The following is a 25,345-nucleotide window of genomic DNA, read 5'->3' on the forward strand; positions in this document are numbered from 1 at the left end:
CTACCTTGACCGGCCTCCGATTAGCATCGCCAGATTGAACGCTCTGACGACGCTACGATGTAGAAGAACTCATCAGGCTCGGACGCAATTCTTTCTCTCTTCTTTCCTTTTATGTGCTGGAAATATCCAAAAACACTCCATAGCCCCTAGAGAGAGGATGCAGGTAGTGCGGGATTCTTACTTCTCTTTACTTCAATTCTTTCGGTATCCATCTTCGAACGTGATAAGAGGGGCACAGTGAATACTGAGGTACATCACCAGTATCGCCCGCGTCCTTGCCTTTGTTTTTACAAAAGTCTTGGAGCTGGATGGACTACCCCTCTTCATGCACATCCGGTGCAACCATCCTTGGGGGCTCGTTTGTGTGCTATAACAAACCGGACCCCTATTAGAGTAGTGTGCAGCCACGGCGGCTACGGAAGCCACTATTTTCCTGAGCTGCTGTTTTTTTCAGAGTACTCCCGCACGGTCAGGGTGACTCGCCACAGTCTACGACTAGTTCTCGACCGCACGCATGTCGCTTAACCACAGCTACTGCCAGTCTTCTTGGTCCTCTTCGCTCGGAGTTTTTTCTTTCAGTGTGTTCAGTTCCGTTCCATTGTTGCGCTACCTTTTTCATCCGGTCGTACATCACCGTTATTTCTTCGTGTACAGTTGGGCGCCCCTAAGCCATGGCGATGGGCAGACTGGCGGAAGTCGGTGTCCTTTTCGCCACAGTGCTTCTTCTTCGCACTGGAAAATTCCCTTTTTGATTCGCAGATTGTTTTGCATTTACGAACTTTCTCCTGAAGTTTGGTGGCAGAAAAAATACTTTTTCCACTTTTGTGGAAATCGAACCTGGATTCTCGGAGTGACTCTACTAGTGAGGCCTATTTTTTTTTCTTTTCTTTTCACGTAGTATGGTATTTTTACCGACTAAAACTCTCACAATGACTTTCATCGAGCGCGATGGGTTAACCGCATGATCTCAACGGATATCATCCCCGCGCCACTGTTCTCCTCAGAGAGGTGTTCTTCCTCTAAAAAGACGATTTTATTCCTCCTTCCCACCTCCGGAGGTAACTAACGTCTACACCCACTTTGACGCCTGAGCCCTCGCCCGAATCGCTGCCACTCCGACCGCCCTGCATGGGAAGGAGTATTTAGGACTCCTATATTACCCACTTCGTAGTCAGATTAGCCGGTCGGAGTACTCAGTTCCAACGACGACTAGAAGGTTCCTTTGTGACGCTTTTTCGCCTTTCACGCGCGCCCGCGTGAATTACTCGGTTTCGTCGGCTCGTCATACTCAATGGGCTTACGCACGCTGGGCTCAACCGCATAACTGTGACTCGTTCTCGGGCGAAATCCCGCTGTCCCTCTGCGGAGCCCCGCAGGGGTCCAAACCTAACCCAACCTAATTCAAATCGACTTATGAAGATCGAATTCTTGAAAGATGTAATGGACAAATCTTTATATCCTACAGGTAGTATTCAAACGATGTGAAGTGAATTTTGGGTATTGAATTTGGGGTTAAATTCATATGTATTAATCTTTATTTTTGCTCATAATGCTTTTCTGTAATTTTACGCCAAACTTTTAAAATGAGAGAAAAAGTAAAAAAAAAAAAAAAGAAAAAAAATGACAAAACTTAAGAAACGGTTTGATACCATATATAATAAATTTAACAATAAAATAAATTTAGTTGAATACATAATCTCAATAATAAAGTTAATTAATCACTGTAATGTTTTACAAAGAATGTTTGTTAATATAGGAAGTATGAATATAGAGCCTCTTCGTGTGTATGCGGGACTACTGATGACGTCATTGAACAGTGCTGGAGTACATATCACTCTTTTAAAATTATCTGGAGATGATAAAAGTTTCTTCCTTGGTTGCCTAGATGCACCTACTGTTGCACCAAAGTGGCCAGGTTGCGTATATAGTATTTCTACAGAAAATGCACGAAAGGTTGTTCAAGATCCAGTAGTACGGACAGTGGAAACAATTGGAATGGAAATTACTCTCGAACTACAGAACTTATTAAAGCAATGTTTGAAAAGTGCTTGTGAAAGTATCATTCAGAAAGAAACTCATCTTAATGATCTAGATAGAGGATGTGGAGACGGTGACACAGGATCGACGCTTAACAGACTTGCTACTGGTATGTATGCCACATCATGCCTAAGAATAAATACAAAATTTCCTGTATTATTTAATGATGATCGTTGAACCCTTCTACCAAGATTCAACATTATTGTTCTGCATTTTATCGGTATATATCGGTATATATCGGTACTTTTTACGTATTAAGGTCTTATGTATGTCCTAAACTCCTAAGACTAATAACTCCTAATCTTAAGTATGCCTGAAAAATTGTTAACAATTTATCCAAATATTTAAGTACCTATTTGATCCTATTTGAAACATTGAATTATAGAGAATTCATATATTGAACGTTCAATTTGATATAATAAAATCTAATTTTTGTTCTCTTCATCTATCTTCCGATCACTTTGATCAATTTCAACATATATGTTGTTAGATCTTCGCACAACTACTCGGGTTTATGTCACGGATGCTATTTTGCTGAAATGTTCTAAATCCTTTGGTTTTCGTTTAATTTTTCCTGTTTGGAATCGAAGATTGAGATTTAGAAATTACTTTATGGTTGCGGAATTACATATCTACGAACCAGACGAGTTATTAAACCCTTGCATTTACACATGCACAGCAATGGCGCAGCGTAAACCCGTAATTCACACATAGAAAATCAGTGCATGAAATTCTTACCTGTCGTACCTAATTCACATCTTTCTGATTTTGGAATACCTTGGTGACTTCGGGTATTAAACGAATTGCCTAAGTGGCAAGACAGCCACTGATTTAATTAAGTAATCATCTAACGTTATATTCAGTAGGACGAACACGTCCAGATATGAAGGTTTATTCTAATAATAGATTGTAATCTTTTTTCAAATACAAGTTTGTAAAATATCTTCAATTAACAGTCAATAAGATATATTTTCCAATAAATAATATTTATTGGAAATATTTTTTATTTTCCAATTTCCTAGCTAAAACATTTTTGAAATTTTCAAAAATATTATTTTCATTTAAAAATATTATTATCAAGTTTTGAAGATTAATATCAAAATGAACTACAGATATACTAAATACTACACTATATGTTAATCCATTTCGTAAGTTTCTAATAATGCCTCGTGATTATTTTCTTTTTCTTGTATGAATCAATTACGATACGATAATTAATTCTAAACAAAACACATAACAAATTTACATATCATAAATTAACTACAATTTGAAGAAATATGATGACATTTCTTTAGATTTTTAAATACAACATGTTAGATAAAAAAGTGCGAAGTGAAACTAGTTATCATATACAAGGTGATTTGAGCAATCGTAAAAGCAATCAAATTTGAGCAATCATATTTTTCTTTTGGTTAGCCAGAAAAAATGATATTAAAAAAAAGAGATGAATAATTCAAAGTGGACTACATATTCACGACCATATCTTTTTTTTTGCAAAAATGTACGTGCATAATTAGAAAAAATGTTTTAATTAAAGGAGATACACAAATGTCTCTCCATTAGTTTTAAACAGTTCATATAATGCTTTTTAGTCGTTTTTATGAACGACTTCAGTTGATCTCTGATTATTGCTTTACAATTTACTCTCTTTTGTTCATTTACATTTTCTATAAAATTTAAAGGTTATGACTATACCTTATCTTTAATTAAACCCATAGAAAAAATCTGAATTAAATTCCCAATATTTCCAACAAATGATGCTCCAGTGCATTCAGGATGGTTACGCAATTATTTGCACGTACATATTGCAATAGGTACTTTGGATAGGCTCATTCAACTTGAACCCTGTAGTTATAAAGCACTTACTGCAAATATATATTTTCTAAAAAAATGAGTATAGAAATTCATATTTCAATAATTTCCTCAATTTGCCGTAATTTTTATTAAAGGCAATGTAGTATAGAAATATGTGTATAACATACAGATTTTGTATTAACATTGTTGGATTTATAATGAGATAAGAAATTGGAGTTTAAATAACAAGGGAGACTTGATCTAATAAATAATATTTTAATACAAAAAAGGTATCTTTTCATAAATCTTATATATCTGTAATGATTCTCATAATATTACTGCTTCTTCTTGCTTACAAAACATGCACATGACATATGCGGTGACCCCGTTCTGATAAAATTTACTGAATAATTGCCTGACGCATGTGCGCTCGCATACTCTTAAACAAAACAGAAACAAATATCATTCCTGACTTATGCATATATTACAAGAAGAAAAAGCCGAGAAGAGTTATATCAAAACTTAAACATTAATAGTAAAGGAGATATTTACGTGTTCGGTTTTGGCAACGTAAACACGCCCTGTATATAATTAATTACCAGACTGTGGATTTTTCTGTATTTATAAAAAATTTTAATATGCAGAAGTATACAAAATGAGTATAGTATGCAGAAATGTATTAAATATCCGAGATAAAATACACATTTTGTAATATCTCTGTGATAAAATGAAGTAAATTTTTATTGAAATTTTATTTTTTACTTATATTCGTACAAATATGAATTTGAATAAAAGTCTGCAGTTTATTAATTAATATCATTTTTTTTTGATACAGAAAATACGATCGAATTTAACTAAATTTCTTTGATAAATATTTATTTCCAGGAATTTTAGGAAATTTAGACAAGTTTCAATTCTCACACCCATCATCAGTTTTTACTGAACTAGCTCATATAGCCGAAGAAGAAATGGGTGGCACTTCTGGAGCATTGTACTGCTTATTTTTTACTAGTATTACCACAGAATTAGTTTTAATTTCTGAAAAAGAAGGTTGGCTGCAAATTTGGGCACGTACATTTCGCAGTGGTCTAAATTGCTTAATAAAATATGGGAAAGCGAAACCGGGTGATAGATCCATGGTAAGTTTTTAGAAATATTTATTATATAACATTACAATAAACTTTCGATAATTTTCCAAGCATATTCGGGATTTGAATAGTTGGTGTTTAACATTGTAAATAATTAAATCTGCATATTATGTTACTTAAATTTTGCTACGCCACCTGTGACATGATCGATAATCTTTTTTGCTTCAATGATATTTTCGTTAGTTGTCACGAGGACGACGAATCAAATACATGTGTATATTACGCTGCACAATAACAAAACTGTACTGTACTGTAATCCGGATTTATCGATACACTTTCTACACTTTCTAAATGGAAAAAAGAAAAAAATATTTATTTAAAAAAAATAAGAAATAAGAAATTAAATCATATTATTTCTGGTGAAATTCTTTAAAATGGTCAATACAATAAACTGATATAGGCGAGATGCTGACAAACGGGTCAAACGTAAACTCTCATATCTGAAGAATGCTTAGCAACTGAAATAAAAAGCAGTCACAGTGAGCGTAATAATCCGCGCTTGGTGATAGAAGACAGTCGCAGCGTGCGGATTAATCCGCGCTTGGGTGCAAATGAGTTAAGGCAATAAAGAAACTTTGTGTACGGAAATGTTGTTTATTTTTTCAAATTTTATATAATCTCATTGTACACTAGGAATATGTTAGCAGCTGCCGTAGGTTAATTAATTGACTCATAAACTTTTCTGTCTATTTCATTCACACTTCATTTCCTCACTTTACTTTATTTACTTTACTCGCTTTACTTTACATTTACTTGCATTACGGGCACTCTGTATATTTTCTCCTTTACTATTTGTACGAGGTAAGTTGCTGTCTATGTATCGTTCAATTGGATTCTTGCGCACCCCGCTGGTTAGCCTGACCTACTTTCGTTCTTGTAAGGAGGATTGCTCGCGCACAGGGATATTTCGGTTAATTCTTAATTGTTAATAACTAAAAAACAAAGCTGAAGATGCAATTTTTAATTCTTGATTTTTATATCTTATTTTAGCTTTAAGAAACACCCCTTACATTTTTTACACCTATAGCAGAACAGCCTGTATATAAATTGTCGAATTCTGATGTGAAATCTGTCGTTTAGAGACCGTTGGGCTTCTTATCGTTCAAACATACATCCGCTGTTCGTCAACTAGTCCAAATGAGCCCAGGTATTGCAGTACGAAAGTTAAATTAATTTTTATTTTTTTTTAACTGATTTATTTAAATCTGAGTCGTGTGAGGTGTTTTGTTGTTTCTCAATTTGTTCCTTATTTTTACATTCGATGTATTCACAGCAGAACGATACAAAACGAGGTAATAAAGATCAATTCGTAGAAAGTAATCGTTAACAAATTTTAAAGTAAGATGTAGAAGAAAATGTTTAATAAAAATAAAAAATAAAAAAAGGTTTGTAAAAATTGGAACAATATTATTGTAGTTCATTAATAATTCTGGTAGTTGAATGCGATTTTAAATAAAAAAAATTGCAGTTATATATCAGATAAACCAAATCCAAATAATACAATATAATAAAAAAAAAAGAGCTATATGTGGGTATAGAATCGGATGCACTTGCTTGTTTGGAAGGACGGCTTCAGAAGCGTGCAAGGACATGAAATTGTTGCGCGAAAATCCGCGAGGCATGTTTTCTTCTTGCCTCATTTCGTTTCGCTTGTCTTCTCCTTATTGCAACACCAACTTTAAGAGCTTTTAACGACAACCACACTGCCTAATTATACTTCTAATAACAGCTCACAGGTGGCTCGCGACGTTTGATTGTAGCAGTAAGCGTATATATTAAACTGTTGCAGTTTTCAATATTGTTGCGACCGCTAGTTTCGAGTTAAGTGGATAACTCTGTATATCAATGTGTGATTAGGAATCATAATTCCTACTTAAGAATTAACCGTTGCATTAAACGAATTAGCGTTTTTGGCGTTTCTATGCCAGGCATATTTTTATTTCAATATAAAATATTGCTAATTATTTACAAATCGGACGACTTCACAGATTTATGTGAGCTTGAAATATGTTGTCAAGATTAAGATATCAAATAACTTTTTCCTATAGTGACGGTAACATATACAGGGAAAAGACGTTCAGAATGTTGATCATGATAACATATTTCAAGATCATTGAAATCGGTAAGGTCATCTGATTTGTAAATAATTAGCAAAATATTTTATCGATGTCATTGAAATCACAATTCAATATGTTTATTGAACTATTTAAATATGAAATTAAATTTAATATAATTAAAGCGACGCTTTTAGCGTTTCTGTGCTAGATTGCGTCATACCGCGTATCTCGTTTCGCGTACCATCGCTTTCGTGAGAGATCGTTAGCAATCAATTTGTCACGCATTTCGAGTACAGCTCGTCGTTCATATCAGAATCAAGCACTTCGTTTGCCACACCATCTAATCTGTGTTACAGTTCTTGTTTTAATGTGTTTATTACTATTTCAGTTACAGAAATATGCATGTAGAAATTATACGAAACGCCACATATAGGTATACAGTAGATACAATATATTGAGATCTGAAGATGGCGGCAGGGAGAAGACGCGTTCAGGTTGCTCTATACTCTGCAACCGAAACTATTAGGAAAATAAGGAAATCCGAAAAAAAGAAGTTGACTAGAGTGTTGTGCCAGTGTGTGTGTACGAAAGTGCGCAAGAAAACTGGTAAGGGATGGATGGGGTAGGGAAGTACAGAAAATTCAGCCCTGTCGATGAGGCAATAAGGAAGTCATATTGGGACGCGCGCCGACATAGCCGCCGCACGGGCAACTTCGGAAACAACCCGAGAGTACGTGCGCGTAGGACCCCACTGTGTCGGCATCCCATGATCACGACTGTTCGGGAGTTGACCGCCAGGCCACCAGATGAGCTCCTGTATCTGGAGAATATTAGCAGGAGACAGGAGATGGAGGGAGGAGTGGAGCTTGCGTCAAAGGTGACCAGGAGATTCAAGAGAATTGCAGACAGGATGGACAGACCAGAGAGTTCGGGCATGGACCGAGTCATGGCGCCAGCGCCGGATAACACACCGGAACAACCACTGCAGGAATCTCGCAGGGAAGTGCGAGTTTGCACATCGAAGAGGCGTTGGCCTATGGGGTTTCGTCCTCATCAACTATGTCCAGGGTACGAAAAAGGAAGCTGACATCCACAATCCCAGATGTATCTGTGGAGCTGGTCTTGGAGATAAGAACGTCCTCGATAGTTGACATAAGGACTGAGCTAATTCGGTGGCTCGAGGAGATAATATAGGTGGCGACGACATCGTGGAATCTGAAAATCATCTACATCAAGACCTTAAAGGAGGCGGCAAGCACCATCGCTGCTGGTACGATGGTAGTTGACAAGGAGGACGGGGTTCGCTTGCGGTATTGGAGCTACTAGGCTGGCGGAGATACGTGTGACGGTGCTGGAGAAGGAGATCGAAGTCCGTCGGAAAGAGCAAACCGGAAAGGCCGTTTACGGTCGTCAGAAGAGTGCACGGTGCAACGTTTCCACTTCAGAGCTGGGCCTCCCAAGAAAGATGATGGGAGCGGGGGGGGGGGGGGCGAGAAGGAGTGTCTTTCCGTCCTCGAGAAAAGATTTGAGAAGCTCGGGCCTTCGCTAATGAACGCCTGCAACGCCTAGAAGAATGTCTACAAGACGGCCGACATAGCTGAGAAACACGGCCGAGGAAGGCAACTACGGCTGCAGGTAATGCCACCCAATTATCATCGCCCCCGAGGGGACAGGAGGGTGGTGAATGCAAGATGGTCGTGCTGAGGAAGAAAAAGAACAGTATGAAGAGACCAGGTGCTGCCAAGGCGCCGGAGACATTACAATTGCCTCCAGAAGGAAGGCCGGTACAATTAGTGTCTACCTCCGTAGCAGCATTAGATAACAGGTCCGTACCTCGCGAAGTAGCCATACCAGACCCAAGCACCCCTAGAGTCATAGGGGTTGGGTTCACTCGGTATCCAGATCTTGCTACCCTTATTAGTTAGGTCTGCAGGGGCTTTCACTCGTCTCAGGTCGAACGGGGCTTCTTTCCTAGCCCTATCGTCTTTCCAGGATGGCTCCGGAAAAGTTGAACAGTTAGGACACTGCTCACCCAGGGACGACCATTCGGGAAAGCCAATACCTCTTAAATCGGTCGTCTTGCCAGTATTTGGCCATCAACCATTACCCCCACGAGTCCAACCCAATTTGGTCGAGCTGAAAGGTCGCAAATCTCTCTAGGCTTCACTCAACCCCCGTGGTCTCAACTTTAGTCATTCGTCGGACTATCGTGTGGATGTATGGCCACGTCACTGCCGGCCGGCGACCTGCTAACCGTGCTCGGCAGTTCCAGATCGGACTCACGTAAGCGGGGGCCTCAAGGTACAAAGTACCCGGGAACTTATCCCGACGGTCCCATTCTTGGCATCAGGATCGTGGGTGCGCTACTACCCAAGGCCACGTAGAGAAGGTGTAACCGTACTTAAACGCCTTACACTCCCGGCGACCTTCCCTGCGGAGTACATAGAGGACTCACGTAAGCGGGACGCTTGTCCCGACGGTCCTCCCTGGTTGCGGGAACGTGGGTTTGCCAGCCCCCATAGACTTACATAAGCAAGTCCTCCTTGCGGGAAGGAAGGCCGGTACAGACGAATAGTAAGGTGGTGCTCAACGCCTTCCGCAATCATGTGCGGTGACCTTAACATTTAGGGAGTGGAAGAAGGCTTCTTACGCCGAAGTGCTGGCGACAGCTGGACAGAAAGTCTCGCTAGCCGAAGTCGGAATTGTAAGAGTTAAAATTAGGAAGGCGATGACTGGATGCCTCATTCTGGATGTTCCCTGGGATAAAGAAAGAGACAAGACAACCGCGTTTACAAGACGTCTGGCAGAACAGGACCTGTTCACGGCAAGAATCGTGGCTGCAACTAGAACGTCAGAGCTTCGAGTGACTGGGATCAACATCTCGGTCGGGAAGGAGGAACTTCGGGATGCCCTGGCTGGGACCAGGGGATGCAGGTCACTGGAGGTTCGAGTAGGAGACATCAGGATCTTCAGAGGCGGACTTGGTTCACCCTGGATAAGCTGTCCGACGGTAGCAGCGCGGATACTAATCCGAGCAGGAAGAGTTGCTCTGGGCTGGTCAACGGCAAGGGTCGGAGCCATCCTGAAGAGGCTCCTACAATGCTACAGATGTTTAGAGCTGGGACCCGTGAGAGCGACTTGTAGCTCAGTAGTAAACCGGAGGCATCTATGCTACAGGTGCGGAGGCACCGGTTACCGGGCTGAGATTTGCCCTACCTCCATGATCGGATGCCCGGTCTGTGAGTCGCTCGGTGCGCTTGCCGACCACAGAATTTGCCTTATCAGTAGTAGCCGAGCCCTGTCATGTACTAGACACCTCTGACTGAGTCAGAAACCTGGATAACTTGGTCGCCGTGAGGAGAACGTCAGCGCCGGGCACGTCTGCTGCCGGAGTCCTGCCCGAGTAGAGCAAGGTGTATGTAGTCATCGAGTGGGCTGGTATAGTAGTGGTAGACGTATATGTCTCTCCGAACAGTGGCCTGGTCGCATTTGGGAAGTTCCTGGACGGGGTTGGCGATTACGTGAGACGATACTTTCCCCGTCAGGTTCTCGTTCGGGGGGGGGGGGGCTTTAATGCCCATTTCCCGTAATGGAGGAACACAGGACTGACGCTCGTGGCCGGGTACTGACAGATCAGGCTACGGGCCTCGGGCTCCTATTACTTAATAGGGGCTCGACCAGCACATGCGTGGCGTAGAGGGGGTGTTCAGTCGTCGATATTATATGGAGCATTCCCAACGCGTTTCGACGAGTCTCAGGCTGGAGACTATCTGAGGGGGTTAAGATTTTCTTAGACCACCCCTATATATTTATGGAGGTGGGGCCGGAGATAATGCCCGCTGGAGAGGCCCGCGGCATCCGGGGAGTAGAACGCTCCTGCCTGTCACCAGGATGGTCCATCAAAGATGACAATGAAATGCTCCAGGCAGCAGCCATTGTGGCGGCCTGGAACTGGGACGCTTGTACAGAGGAGACAAGCGTGGACGAGGAGGTGGAGAGCCTTCGCCGAGACATGAGCGCGGCATGTGATGCGACGGTACGCGCTCCGTGTCTGGTGCTAGACAGAACCGGACTGTGTACTGGTGGACCGCGGAGATTGCAGAGCTGTAAATCTTGCCCGCACACACCTGCGTTCGGGCTACCTTGTCGTCAATTTCATGACGAGGAAAAGATCTCGCTCTGCTACGAGGCATATAGAGAGACAGGGCACATCTTACGGGGGAGTATCAAGATCACTAAAGTCCGATCCTGGATGGACCTCTTCCAGTCGATCGAATGGGATCCGTGGAGCAGTTATGGACCCAGCATTGAAAAGGAGGACAGGCCGGGGCAGCCCTGAACATTCTCGATTTGGACAGTGGAGTGGTGGGAGGAACTGGGGGTTGCGAAGGAGGAGATGCTGGATGCGGCGAGGAGGATGGCCACCCGCGACGTGGTGCGCGGCCCAGACGCGGTCCCGGGGCGGGTATGGGTGGAAACGATGGCGTTCATGACTTTCAGACTACGACACCTATTTACACGGTGTCTGAGGGAGGGAGCCTATCCTCGGATATGGCGCCTGGCGAGGTTGGTCCTGCTTCAGAAGGAGGGACGACCGACGGACTCGCCATTCGCGTATCGTCCGGTGTACCTACTAGATGAGATGGGCAAGCTCTTCGAAGGAGTCATTGCCGCCTGCCTGGAGGTCCACATATCGGGACGAGTGCTAGGTTTGCACGAAAGCCAGGACGGCTTTCGGTGGGGACGCTCGACGGTGGATGCGGTGAACCGGGTACGGCAGATGGGGAGACGGGGCCATGGTTTTTCGGGGTGGAGTAGCGCTGGCAGTCTCTTTAAACATAGCCAATGCGTTCAACACCATACCCTGAGATAGGATAGTGGAGGCCTCTGAATTCTTCGATGTGTCTCTCTAAGGACACGGCCGGGCACACGCTGGAGTGTTGTCCGGCGCGGGAGGCCCACCGACGTGTTCTGCGACTAACTATTGGCGAAAGTTTGGACCCCCGTCAGTCGTGGAAGGTGATGCTGAGAGGCCAACAAGAGTTCCTCGCAGTTTGCTCCTATTGCGAAGGAGCAATGTTCGTGAAGGAGCGCACAGAGCGGGTTCTCATATCCCACCCTTGTAGGGTTCCGCGCCGCCCTAGGTAGTCATTGGGGCCTACATGCCGAGGAGGATCTGGGATCTCCTCAGACTTGCTCGACGGCCCAGGGGATAGTGTTCAGAGGGGTGGTTCCTCCCAATGCCCGAACTAACCTAGGAACGACTCCCCCAGAATGCGAGAAGACCAAGGAGTGCTCTTGTAGTAATTCGAAAGAGATCCCGGGGCATCCCTGTTGAGCGTCAGGCGGACCACCGTGGGGTTTTAGTCGGTTAAGCCCGATACTACCCCGCCGCTTCCCAGGAGTGGCAGGGTGTCGATGGGGATTTCCCCACTTATAAAAAAAAAAGATACACTAAATCTGTATGGCTGTAGTAACAGCTCTCGCAGATTAATATCACAGAATTAATGAAAAATGCCACAGTTTTACTTATAAATAGTTACAGTAAGTATTCGCATAATTTATATACTTCGTCACGGCATGTAATTTTTAATACAAATATGGATAAAAAATAGATAAAATAACATTAGACAAAAATACATGTGCAAAAAACAAATGCAAGGTCCAAACACGATTGCTTACACGGAAAAACTAACGTGAAAAGATAAAATAAAGAATAAAATAATAATAATAATAACAATGCGATAGAATTAAGTGATACCACAGAATAACAGAATATTTACATAGGAACTTATTTGTGGCAGGTATTAATTTTATCTAACATACGCAATTCTAGCTAATACATGTACATGTATATACTTAATAATAACTATATTATACTGTTATTAAATTGGTCCATGGATATCAGGAGTTTAAGTGGGGTTTCAAATTAGGTGTAGAATATGGTAGTGAATATTTCAAATTCGTCTAGAAGTTCTTAAGAATATATGTTATCTCCTTATTGTACGGATTTCTTCCAACATAGTAGATGAGTGAGATGCTATCCTCAGTCCGGATCCGATAATTTTTATTTACTCGATATCCGATTTTCGTAGCCTTTTGAAAATAAAGAGAATTTGAGAACGCGCGGTATTTAATTCAGTCATTATTTGAGATATCTTTAATTTTCACCCAATAACTCCTTATTTGCTTCAACTCAAATAAATAAATTCTCATAATATTCATATAGCTATACAATTCCAAGTTACTATTTCAGTTTTTGAATTGGAACTAAGAGAGTTGAATCATCCTGGGCATTGTTTTAGATATTTCCTCTCGGCGAGCCTGCTTCTCTCCATCGTGCTAGTGAAGATATTGAATCATATAAGCATTTCATATACAGGGTGGTTGGTAACTGGTGGTACAAGCGGAAAGGGGGTGATTCTACGTGAAAAAAGAAGTCGAAAATATAGAATAAAAATTTTTCGTTTGAGGCTTTGTTTTCGAGAAAATCAACTTTGAATTTTCGCTCGGTACGCGTGCACTTTCTCACGTCTCGTTATAACGGATCTCACTGTAGATCGTTGTTTCGATGGAAAAATTAAAAAAAAAATTAAAAAGAAATTTTTATCCTATGCTTTCGACTTCTTTTTTCGCGTAGAATCACCCCCTTTCCGCTTGTATTACCAGTTACCAACAACCCTGTATAATTATAGACCTAACTAATAATTTATAATGCAGAATATATGCACTGTTGTTTGAAAATTTGAATAAAATAATTTTTTGTTACGACAACATGGTTATTTGAGCTATGGAGAGTTCCAATCTTAAATTATTTAGAAATCTTAATTTTTTAAAATGATTAAGACCCAAAAATTTTGCGACTTTAAAAAGATTTAAATTTAAATATTTAATCGAGGATTTATGTTTAATTGGTTTAGGGCTGCTAAATGATTTTTCCAGAATGCTAAATATGCTAGAGTATTTGGCCACATAATAGTTGACTTGAATATTTTGGGAGATTTTGTTAATTTGGGAAAATTTCCTGTAGGAAGCACATAATAATAAATTATTTGCAAAAGCGGTTGCAGATTTCTCATCCTAATTGTTTAGGTCAAAGAGAACAGTAAATCGCCGAACTAAATATCGAAATGCAAGGGTAAATTTACCGTGTCCTATTGCACACCATTATTAAGTGAGAAAATTGTTGACGAGCTCAAATAAATTTTTTAGAATAGCTTGTAGAACAACGTATTCAACCACACCGTGCCCAAGGGCTTTTCAAGGTCGATTAGCGGTACTCCTACAAATCTATCAGTGTTCGTTGCCCAGCAAATATCAAATACAAACTTACTGATAGCATGAATGGTGTTGTATTTTGAATGAAAAGCGAATTGATCGTTAGGAATAATATGATTGAGAATGCAGTGAGACTTTATTGACTTATTAGCTACTTTGTCAAATGTCTTACTGATATTAGGGAGAAGATCTCTAACTAAACAGATTTGATAAAGTCTACTACCTTTCGAGAAGAGCAGGACTGACGAAATGACGATTCACGGGCCAGAGTTGGTTACTCTATAGATTTTCCTACCACAAATGAGTTAGTCATCACTCTATGTCTTTTTCTTCAGCAGCTAGAGCTAAATATCAATTCATATCACTACGGTCAAGTACGAATACATCATAATTTATAATTTTTGGCTTATTACAGCCTGTTATTTTTATTTTACGCAGCTTAAAAGGCCTGTTGAGAAAAAATGATCCAACATTTCATTGTACTTTGCATCGAGAGCCGTTATGTGGAAAGATTATAATATTAAATTCCACGATGAAAACTGTAATGAAAGTTACTAATTTGATTAGAAGTACAAATAATGCATTCACGCGTAAAAAATTTAAAAACTTCTTACAAGAAATTAGTGCCACGTATGAAGGCCCATCCTTGCATACAGATATACGCTGGTTGAGTTCAGCTTATCCCGATTCTTTTCATTAAGAAATGAAATAGCCGAATTTTTAAAAAATGAAATAAAAGAAGTGAGAATTTATTGCTGTTAGGTAGATGATACATTTACACTGTACATGTGAATGTGTGTGTAAGCATCAGAGGGCGTCCAGGTCTGAGTTGAAACAAAAGGCGGTTGGAAGCCGTTAGAAGAATCTGGTGGAGTCGGTTGACAACAAGCGTGCATGCAAGAAGGTTATCGAGGTCTTCAGAGTGTTATATAAAGTAAACTATTTGTATTTCCGAATCCTCTCTATACCTTAACAATTGCATTAATTTGAAGATACTTCGTTTTTAAGTGAATTAGCATTCTTGATAGACTTATATATCACCTCAACCGTTTAAATCTAAATTTACAAAAGCAGGACCAAACGATATCAGAATTAATTGAACACATTAACGGCTTCCAGAAACAAATCTACTTATTTATATTAAAAACAGAAACCTCCCAATTTTATCATTTTCCGTCTCGTAAAGAGATAACAAATGAACACGCAAATGCAAATTTTCAAAAATTCACAGCACCGTTAACAGAAATTACGGAACAATTCCAAACTAAATTTAAAGATTTTGATACATTAAAAATGATATTTTCAACAATTCAAGAAGTTGTAGGATCGAACAACGAAATATTTTATAGAGACTGAAATTATGCAACCTGTAAGGGGATCTGTTCCTACCTAGTAGCAATGAGTATGGATATAAATTTTTCTAATTATTGTCTGTTAATAAATAATTATGTCCTGCGTTTGGATCCATCTATAAGTGAAAGCACTTTTCCTATTATGATACGCATAAAATCAAGGTATCGGTCGGCGCTAGTAGACTACTCACCTTCCTTACTAAAGTTCCAGTCGATGTACCATCACTTGTTGACGAAATATCGCAACAACAATGTTCATATTAGGTATGTACTTCGTTTGCTTTGGAATAAAAACAATAGATTACAATAGGGCAACAGTTATAAATTATAACTATAACGCATTCTTATCTGATCGTAATAGGGTGAGCAGACATTTAACTACTGTCTAAAGGAAGATCTATAGACTAAGGACTAACTTGCTCATAGTGGGTTATCGGTTATCTATATGTGTATTTTCGACCAATCGCGGGGAGACGCAATCGCGAAGAGAGACGTCAACGGGAGTCGTAAATTCCCGTTACGATTATAATAATCGACACTACGAGCTAATCGATCCCCTGATTTCCGTTAAGATAATAGGGGTGGGTAAGTTAATATAACACTGTGATTCACAGGGTTATAAGGTTTTTATTTCCAACACTTATGAGGTACACTGTTAAATAGGTATAAATCGTAGATGACAATTTGTCGCACAAAGATAAGATAGATATGCACAGTTGAATTTAGTATGTTAGTGGGCGTAGCACTAGAGGATACTTAATACAGGAAGTGAATGTTCGGTAATCCCGAGAACCGACTTAGATAGATGATGTATGTTAGACTTTGCGAGCGTTGTCGAATAAGTAAAGTTGACTTTTCTAGCGGTGTAGAAGAAGTAAAGTTGAGTGCCGATGCTGTGTCGGAGGAAAGCTAGCGATGGATGTGTCTAGCGCACGGGACCATCGGATTTGTTCATGATATTTTTGGTCAGGAAAGTGAGGGCACTATACATTGCTTCTGATTGGTTGAAGGTTGGTGGACTAGGAAGCGTCTTTGCCGCCCTCGATAAAAAGTTGCTAGTGGGAAGCATCGTACGTGAGAAAAACTAACTTTCCCGTGTCAAGCCGTAGTAGACAATACTCTTTAGAAAGCGATTTAGAAAAAGGATATTTGTTCTGTCTGAAGGACCTTAGCTAGCAAATTACTGGGATTTATGATGGATCCTTAAGACTATTGAGCGTACGCAGTAAGGATGAGTGGACATCTGGTTCCCGTCTGGCCCGTGGTGTATGACCTGGTTTAGGTAAAGTAGAATATGAGTAGTAATGTTATCTGGGCAGAGAAAAAAGTTCGATAGCTCTGAATTAGAGGGTTGGCTATTTTCCATGCGAATGGAAAATATTTCAAGTTAAATGCATTACTAGGTAATATGGTATAATAAATAATGTAACTATAGGGCAGATGTTTCAAAACTTAATTCGGGATGTTATTATAATCTAAAGACTTTTTATTGTTTAATTTGGAAAAAATAATTTTCATTTTCTCAAATGATGTGAAATAATTGGCCAACATAACATGTAAATTAGGGTTGTTGACAGAATTGTACTTCGAAAAAGCACAAACTTTAATTCACGCTAGCAAGTACTAGAAAGTTTCTAGTACTAGAAACTTTCTCTTTTAAAACTTGTACTTTTTTATTGACTAGTTAACTGAATTTAGGATTGACAATTTTTACAGTTTTGATGTGAATTTTTTTAAAAGAGTCACCTGCAACATTTAGTTTGTTTGTAGGGTTTGATATTACTAATCTCTCGTCGGAATCCCAAGCTAGAAAACCGAGATCCAACTTTGCATTATTAAATATGTCCGAATATGAAGAATAAAAAATTATTTTCCTTATACTATTGTTATTTTTAGAACTAAGTACACTTCTAATTCCTGGGGACATTTGTTGGGGCAATATATGCTAATTTGACTGCCGTTATTTATATCCCGCTTGTTTTCGTTGCTCAGGAATATCTTGAATTGAAAGCTCCAGTCTTGTGTTACACCAATTATCGATTTTAATAATTTCATATTTAATAGGACAGCGTACCAGTATAACAGTACTATCTCCAAATTTAGAACCGGGTCTGTCATTCTTATCTAAACTATAATTTTTATATCGACTTCAATAAACAAAAAAGATATTTTAATTTGATGAATATTTCTTTTTTTGCATGTATGTTCATCGATTTCTCCGAAACAACTTGATCAATCACAATGATCATTTTTGTATTTTGTAAGACATGTATTCCGATTGGTCCCGTTAAGGCAATTCTTTTTTATTAGTTTTTATAAACTACTCTTCTCATAAAAATCCAATTTTTATGTTTGATGAACCTTTGCACCGTGCAAGGGTAGTTCAGCGATTGATTCCATTTGCAAAATTTTCTGGATGTATCCATCGTTAACTATTGTTACTGCAAGGAATTTGCTGTTCATCAATTTCATTTATGTGCGTTCAGTGACTGTTCTGCAATTGTTGGACTGATATTGAGATGATTGTTTTTATTATTTAGGGTATGTTCTACCGTTGATCCCGTTAAAGAATTTTCTCACATTTATTTATTGTCAACTACTGATTACTGTAAAAAATTAATTTTTATGTATGTTCATCAAATGTTTTGAATTGGGTTAGGCTATTGGGATGAAGGTTTCTATATCTTGCAGGGGTAGTGCATCGAGCAGTTTCGTCAGCAAAGTCCTTTCTATTTCTTTATTCTTATCTATTTTTATTGCAAATCACCTATTATTATTCATCGATTTCATTTTATTGTGTTTAGTTGTTTTTTCATAAACTCGTTGCTGAAAAAATTCGGTAGTTTTTTTACAAAATTGTCTCTGCAAACATACATCGTCCATTTCTGTAGGTAGGCTGGTCGCTCAAAACCGACTTGACTCGTACCTTTTATTATTAACTCCTCGTTTCAAGCATACTTGGATCGTTTTTTTACACATTGCTTGTAGGAAGTAGATCTCAGCTATTTCCTTCCTGAAGAAGTCCCCCTAAACTTCGCACTTCTGCAAGCGGGTTTACATCATGCAGTTTCAGAATTTTGTATGGTACTACATCAGATATTCATATTGTGCTGTTTATCAAACCATTGAGAAATTGATGTTTCTTCAGCTAATGTTATTATATGCAACAATTCTCCACAATTGTTAGCTGCTTCTCGAGACGCGTCTGTTAAAATAATAATGTAGTATCGTAAATATAATAATTAATTTATTAATAATAAATGGATCAAACAGAAAACAATAGTAATTTAACATGAACTGATCGTAACAATGTATTATAATTACTTAACAACTCTCGTCAACACAAATTCAACTCTCTCTCAACAACGCTAACAACACTATCTCGACAACGCAATCCGCACTCTCTGGCTTCTCAACTCATACTGCCGTTAATTCGTTTATGTCCCTTAGCAACCCTTTGTCTTTTGTCTTAGCCTCATATCTTTTGTTTAAGCCTCATCATGCTCAGCAACCGCTTATTTGTAATTCGCACGACACCCCCCAGGCCCCTCGTCCACGATACTACAATAATATACATACGACGTGATTCCATCAACTTATTAGTAACTTTTGTGTTATATTTGTCCACTAATTTTACTGTCAGAAGTATTCTTACTGCTATAGCATCCTCACACTCTCCGGTTAAAGGAAGTCTCCTTTGCACGCATTTCTTACTGCCACAGTTCTGCCCGAGCAGTCGAGCTATGCGGACGTGAGAACCAGTGCCTCCGTAAGTGCCACAAGTGGGAAAGAAAAGTGACGTGCAACAGAACCAATCGCTAAATGATGGAAAACATCCAAAAAATACCACCAATAAAAATCCTAAATAAAGGGGAAACACATGCCATAAACAGAGCTGTAGACAAATTAAGCCCAAATAAACCAACAAGCGAAGTACAGGATTGCTCAGCTACAAAGGAAATAGTGATGGAAATTACACAAAAAGATGACAAAAAGAATAATATCAACAATGATCTACCACATCATAACGAAAGCTGGAAGACTGTAACTTGTAGCAAAAAACGAAAAATAAATACAGACACCAATGCTAGGAGGACTATAAAATCAGAAAGACAACAATGGCTAAGGAAATTCCTATACAAAACTGCTTCAGCACACTGCCAGAAGAGATGGATTCAGATCCAGCTGAAAAACCAATAACACACACTCCCAAACCACCACCAATCTACATAGATGCTAAAATAATAGACCTCCTCATTGATCTGCTAAACAGGACGGCAGGAAAAGAAAATTACACCATTAAACAACTTAAATTGAATCAGGTAAAAGTACAAACTAATACCCCAGACATCTATAGGAAAGTGACAAAAGCACTAAAAGAAAAAAACGCTGGGTATCATACTTACCAACCCAAAACTGATAAAAGCTACAAAGCAGTAATCAGAGGTTTACACCCTAAGACAAATACAAGTAACATATGCGAGGAATTAGCCAAAATCGGACGTCAGGTAAGAACAGTAAATAATATAACCAGATTTGATATTAAATAACCATTACCGCTATTTTTAATAGAGCTTGATCCTAAAAATAATAACAAGGAAATTTTCGAAATTAAAAAAGTTTTAAATACAATAATTACAGTCGAGCCACCCAGACACAAAAAAGACATACCACAATGTATGCGGTGTCAACAATATGGACGCACAAAAAATTGCTGCAACAGAAACCTGGCGTGTGTCAAATGCGCAGGAAAGCACCTAACAATGAACTGTCCACACGCGGGAAAAATAAATGATGTAAAATATTACAATTTCGGTGGAAACCACCCAGCTAGCTACAAAGGCTGTTTAGTCAGAAAACAACTTCACAGTAAACTTTTTCCGCCGCTTCGTAACGGAATATACAATAACTCTCACACACAACAGGATAGCACAGTAACTGAGACATCAACAAACATACAGCATGTAATGAACATCAACCATAATAATACCAACACCTTTGGTAGCCGAAGCTACGCGCAAGTAGCCAACCGGTCGTCACCCTTAGACAAATAAAAAACAAAATAAAAGAGCACAACAACAACGAGTTCACAAAGTTCATCAAGTCACTATCTGCACACGAGAACTACAACTACTCCCTATGGAAAGCCACAAAAAAAATAAAGAAGACAATAAAAATGGTACCAGCAATCAGAAGAGCAAGTAACACGTGGGCAAGAAGCAATGAAGGGCAAGCTGAAGAATTTTCAAACCACCTACGCAACACATTCATCCCACACAACATCAACAACAGCAACCACAATAGTCATACGGACGAGAATGCGCTAACTACTAGTACACCAACTGACAATCACTACACCATACCCAAAGCAACAGCACAAGAAATCAGGAACATAATTGAGAAAACAAAAAATAATAAAGCACAAGGAATCGACCTAATTAACGGCAAAATCTTGAAAAACCTTCCGCCAAAAGCGATAAGACAAATCACAATAATAGTTAACGCAATACGAAGAATACAATACTTTCCAAAAACTTGGAAACTGGCACAAACCATAATGACACCCAAACCAGGCAAGGACCCACACGAAACCAAATCCTACCGACCAATCTCACTACTTCCGGTGTTCTCTAAGATACTAGAGAAAGTAATTTACGACCGAATAAAACCCATAATAGAGAAGAATCAACTAATACCGGATCACCAATTCGGATTCAGAAACAAACACTCCACAATAGAACAAACGCACAGACTCGTCAATGAAATCTTACAGGCGCTGGAAACAAAACAATACTGCACGGCACTCTTTATGGACATCGAAAAAGCATTCGATAAAATAAACCACACTAACCTACTTCAATCAATCAGGAAACAGTTCCCGGAGCAGATATACCAACTAATCAAATCATACCTAAGCAGCAGAACCTTCATAGTAAAAATTAAAGACACATACTCTGAAGTTAAAGAAATCAAGGCAGGAGTTCCGCAAGGAAGCGTCCTAGGACCAATTTTATACACATTATACACGGCTAACATACCAACAACTAACAATAGCAAAATACTGACATTCGCGGATGACACAGCTGTACTAGTCAGGCACACTAACCCTGCAACAGCAGTTACATTACTACAAGAACATATCACAAAAATAGAAAAGTGGCTTCAAGTAAAACAAATTAAATCAAACCCCGATAAATGCAAACACATTACATTCACACTGCGAAAACAGAAACCACCAAACATTATACTAAACGGCACACACATAATACAAACAAGGTAAGTCAAATACGTAGGACTCCGCTTAGATACATGATTCACATGGAAACAGCATATTAAAGCAACAATAGACAAAATACAGACAGCAAGGAGACAAATGTACTGGCTAACAAGTCGAAAATCCAAACTAAGTATAGAAAACAAACTAAAAATATATAAAATGATCATAAAACCAATCTGGACATACGGAATACCACTATGGGGAACAGCAGCAATGAGCGATATAACCAAAGTAGAGGTAATGCAATCTAAAATACTCAGAACAATAGTACGTTAGAAACGAGGACATTCGGAAAGACCTGGGAATACCAACGGTCAAGTAGGAGATTAACAGATGTGCAAGAAGGTGCAGAGAAAGGACAGCAACGCACCCAAACCGGCTGGCAGTGGAAACGGTCGGTACATCAAGCATAAAAGGAAGATTAAAAAGGAAACACCCAACAGATTTCACAGGGGACATAATCTAACAAACAAACACTCACCTCACTAAAGAAATAAATCAATCAAATTCGAAGATGGTATCTCACTAGGGGTAGCCATCCACATGTTACTTACCAATTAAGTTAGAAAAATTTACCAAATGTCCAGCTGGACAAATTGTAAAGTTTAAATTAAATAATAAAAAAAAATTTCTTACTGAAAAGTTATTACTTCATCATACAGTAAATTATAATATTTAATAGGTCGATAAACTCTGTACCATCCGTTAGCATGATGCAAGGTTTACGCATCTTCATATTAATGATAGAATGAAAATTGGTATCATAAATTAATCTCTAGCACGCCACTATTGTTGTACAAAACACAAAGTAAGTTGTATATTGTCAACAAAGCCATCAAATAGTTTTTCATTGACCTTGAATTCCTACAGTCTTAAATGAATTAGTCGCAAGTTTTCGCAATATACAATTAATATCTCATCAATAATCAACTATCTTGTATGACACCACTTTTGTCTCTCCTATTCAAACCTTTGTTCTGTTATTCGTTGATGGGTTTTAGCAGTGCTTTTCTCAATAGGCAAGGAGAAAACGGAATGCAAAGTTTTCCCGAATATTTGACGGGCGACGTCAGTCCATACATAAATCTATTTGATCATTTTATATTCTTTTACTGTCACAAATAATGACTGGGTTTCTTGAACATTCATTATTTAATTTCTTAGTTGTGTGTTGCATTTAATGCAGCAACCTAGACGAGCGTTCATTCAATCATTTTTTCTGCATAAGCAAATTGCCCGACGGCGAACGTTATACTTATATGTCGGAGATGAAAGAAAAACCGGAGCCTTCCCTTCGCAATTTTGAGAAAGCCCTTTAATGCTGTAGCCTAAATTTTATCATAGCTGTAATTAAGCAATTGTCGTCATTCGATCCGATTGTATTTGTTCGAGATTTGTGATAATGAGCTCGGGCTCGAGACGACAACCTGTCGCAGAACGTAGCTGAAGTCGCGGGATGAACGCTTTGTCTGGCAGAGGCATGGAGTAATTATATAGCTCTCCTTAAAAAGGAAATAGTTGTAACACTCGACAGTAAACATTCCAACGGTCTCTGTTCCGTAGCTTGCCACTTGCAGACCCTATTCTTCAAGTAAGATGATTGCCAGATGTCGATGCGTTTCCACAGTACACGTGCAGCTTTCCCTCGAGGGCGGCTAGCATCTTTTTCTAACCACCAACATGGAAATTGTCCAATTAACGGTAACGTCAATTTTCCTCACCTTCTGAACGAAAGCTATCCTCGACGAATTCGATGATCTCGTGTCCTTAGACACACCCTAATCATCATAGTTTCCTCTGCAGCATCATCGCGACGGAAAGTCATTCTCTCGTGAGGTCGTATTAGCGAGTTACTTAGCGTCTTTACGCTCGGATATTCCACGTTTTAACAAAGAATCAGTTGAGCTATACTTCCACCGTAGCCAAGGAAGTCGAGTACGATTTGGCCTCTGGAAGAAAGAGCATCCTGCTATCCCATTGACCGCGGATTCGCTATTGAACCTAGGATCATTGTCATTAGCTTTTCGAGTATCTAATTACTACGGTTACTTGTCAAATTCTGTAATAATCGTATTTGCACTAGTGAGTGTCTTCTCTATTGCATAACGACAATGTGTAATCCAAATGAAGATTCGTTTCACGCCCCTAACCCTAATTCTAATGTAAATCCGACATATATATATGTCGGAGATGAAAGGAAAGCCGGAGCCTTCCCTTTGCAATTTTGGCAAACTCCTCTAATGCTTTAGCCTAGATTTTATCATAGCTATAATTAAGGAACTGTTGTCATTCAATCTGATTGCAATTGTTCGGGATTTGTGATAACGAAATTGGGCTCGAGGAGACAACTGGTCGCCGAACATAGCCACGGTCACGGGATGAACGTTTTGCCTGACGGAGGTGTGGAGTGGTTGTATGGTTCTCCCTAGAAATGTGGTTGTGGCGGCATACGGCCTCAAGAACGGGCCTGGTCACGTGGGATTGTATCTTGGAGGTGTCAATATAATGGGACACACGTTGTATTAACAATCAAACTCCAGGCAGAAACTGTCTAGCAACGGCGATTGGAACCTTGTCGATGCTTCCAACGAGCATATAACAAACAAATGCAATCGTACAGCGAGAAAAATTTCCATCAGATTATTATTCGTGTGATCGCCTTGGAGAGTGATACATCGAGCAGTTTATACCGAGCGTCTCAGCAATCGTATCTTGTGCCTAAAATTATTCTACGCATAGTAAAGAGTTATCCCGTTGACCGTGGATTCGTTTGAACCCAAGAACATTGTTAATAGCGTTCATTAAACTCATTATTCGTTAAACTTAATATTCGTCAAACTTATTATTCGTTAAACTCAATATTCATTATACTTTGTAAAAGTTATACGTGTAAATATAATTTCTGCTTCGTAAAACGATGGCTAATCCAACCGAAGAGTTGTTATGCGCCCTAAATTTTAATGTTAACCCGACATATATAATATAAATACAAACAAAACATTTTTCCAAAAAGATATTACCGACTTCGAAATGCGCCCAAGAGTGAAAAATAATTTTCATCGCATTTATATAAATTAGATACACTAAAAAGTATGAAATAATAATTATTTTATTTACATTTTATTTACTCATATAACAAGCTCATATGACAGGCCCATTTCCCTCATTAGGAAATTCCGAATTACCGGTCCTCCCAGGGCTGCAATTCGAAATTTGAGTGGCCGTCCGTTAATGACACGGACAGGCACATTCCTCTCGTTAGGAAGTTCCGAATTACATGTCCTCCCAGGACGGTAAACGTAATGACTCGAGGCCAGGAAAAACCCAGGAAAGGACCAGCCGGAAGGGCACGGCAGAGAGAAGAAGTCCAACGGCGGGAGAGAATCAGGAACGGGGGAATTG

The 25,345-nt window shown here is 39.3% G+C and overlaps 1 protein-coding gene across 3 annotated transcripts in view; it reads left to right on the plus strand.

Moving 5' to 3' along the window:
• Positions 1–25,345, plus strand: part of LOC117213237 (triokinase/FMN cyclase-like) — an 82,709-nt gene that overhangs the window by 41,885 nt on the left and 15,479 nt on the right. For 2 of the 3 annotated variants that reach the window (XR_004488612.1, XM_033458600.1), the window contains exons 8-9: positions 1,757–2,146; positions 4,717–4,970. Coding sequence is in view for 2 of the 3 variants with exons in the window: in XM_033458600.1 (XP_033314491.1) it covers positions 1,757–2,146; positions 4,717–4,970 (644 nt within the window). In the remaining variant the exon portion in view is untranslated. Of the gene's footprint in view, positions 1–1,756; positions 2,147–4,716; positions 4,971–5,162; positions 5,674–25,345 lie in introns of those variants that run through there. The other variant, XM_033458601.1, reaches the window with a different exon arrangement.

The sequence above is a fragment of the Bombus bifarius genome, unplaced genomic scaffold (genome assembly GCF_011952205.1).
Source record: "Bombus bifarius isolate JDL3187 unplaced genomic scaffold, Bbif_JDL3187 scf7180000008546, whole genome shotgun sequence".
In the NCBI taxonomy this organism is placed as follows: Eukaryota; Metazoa; Arthropoda; class Insecta; order Hymenoptera; family Apidae; genus Bombus; species Bombus bifarius.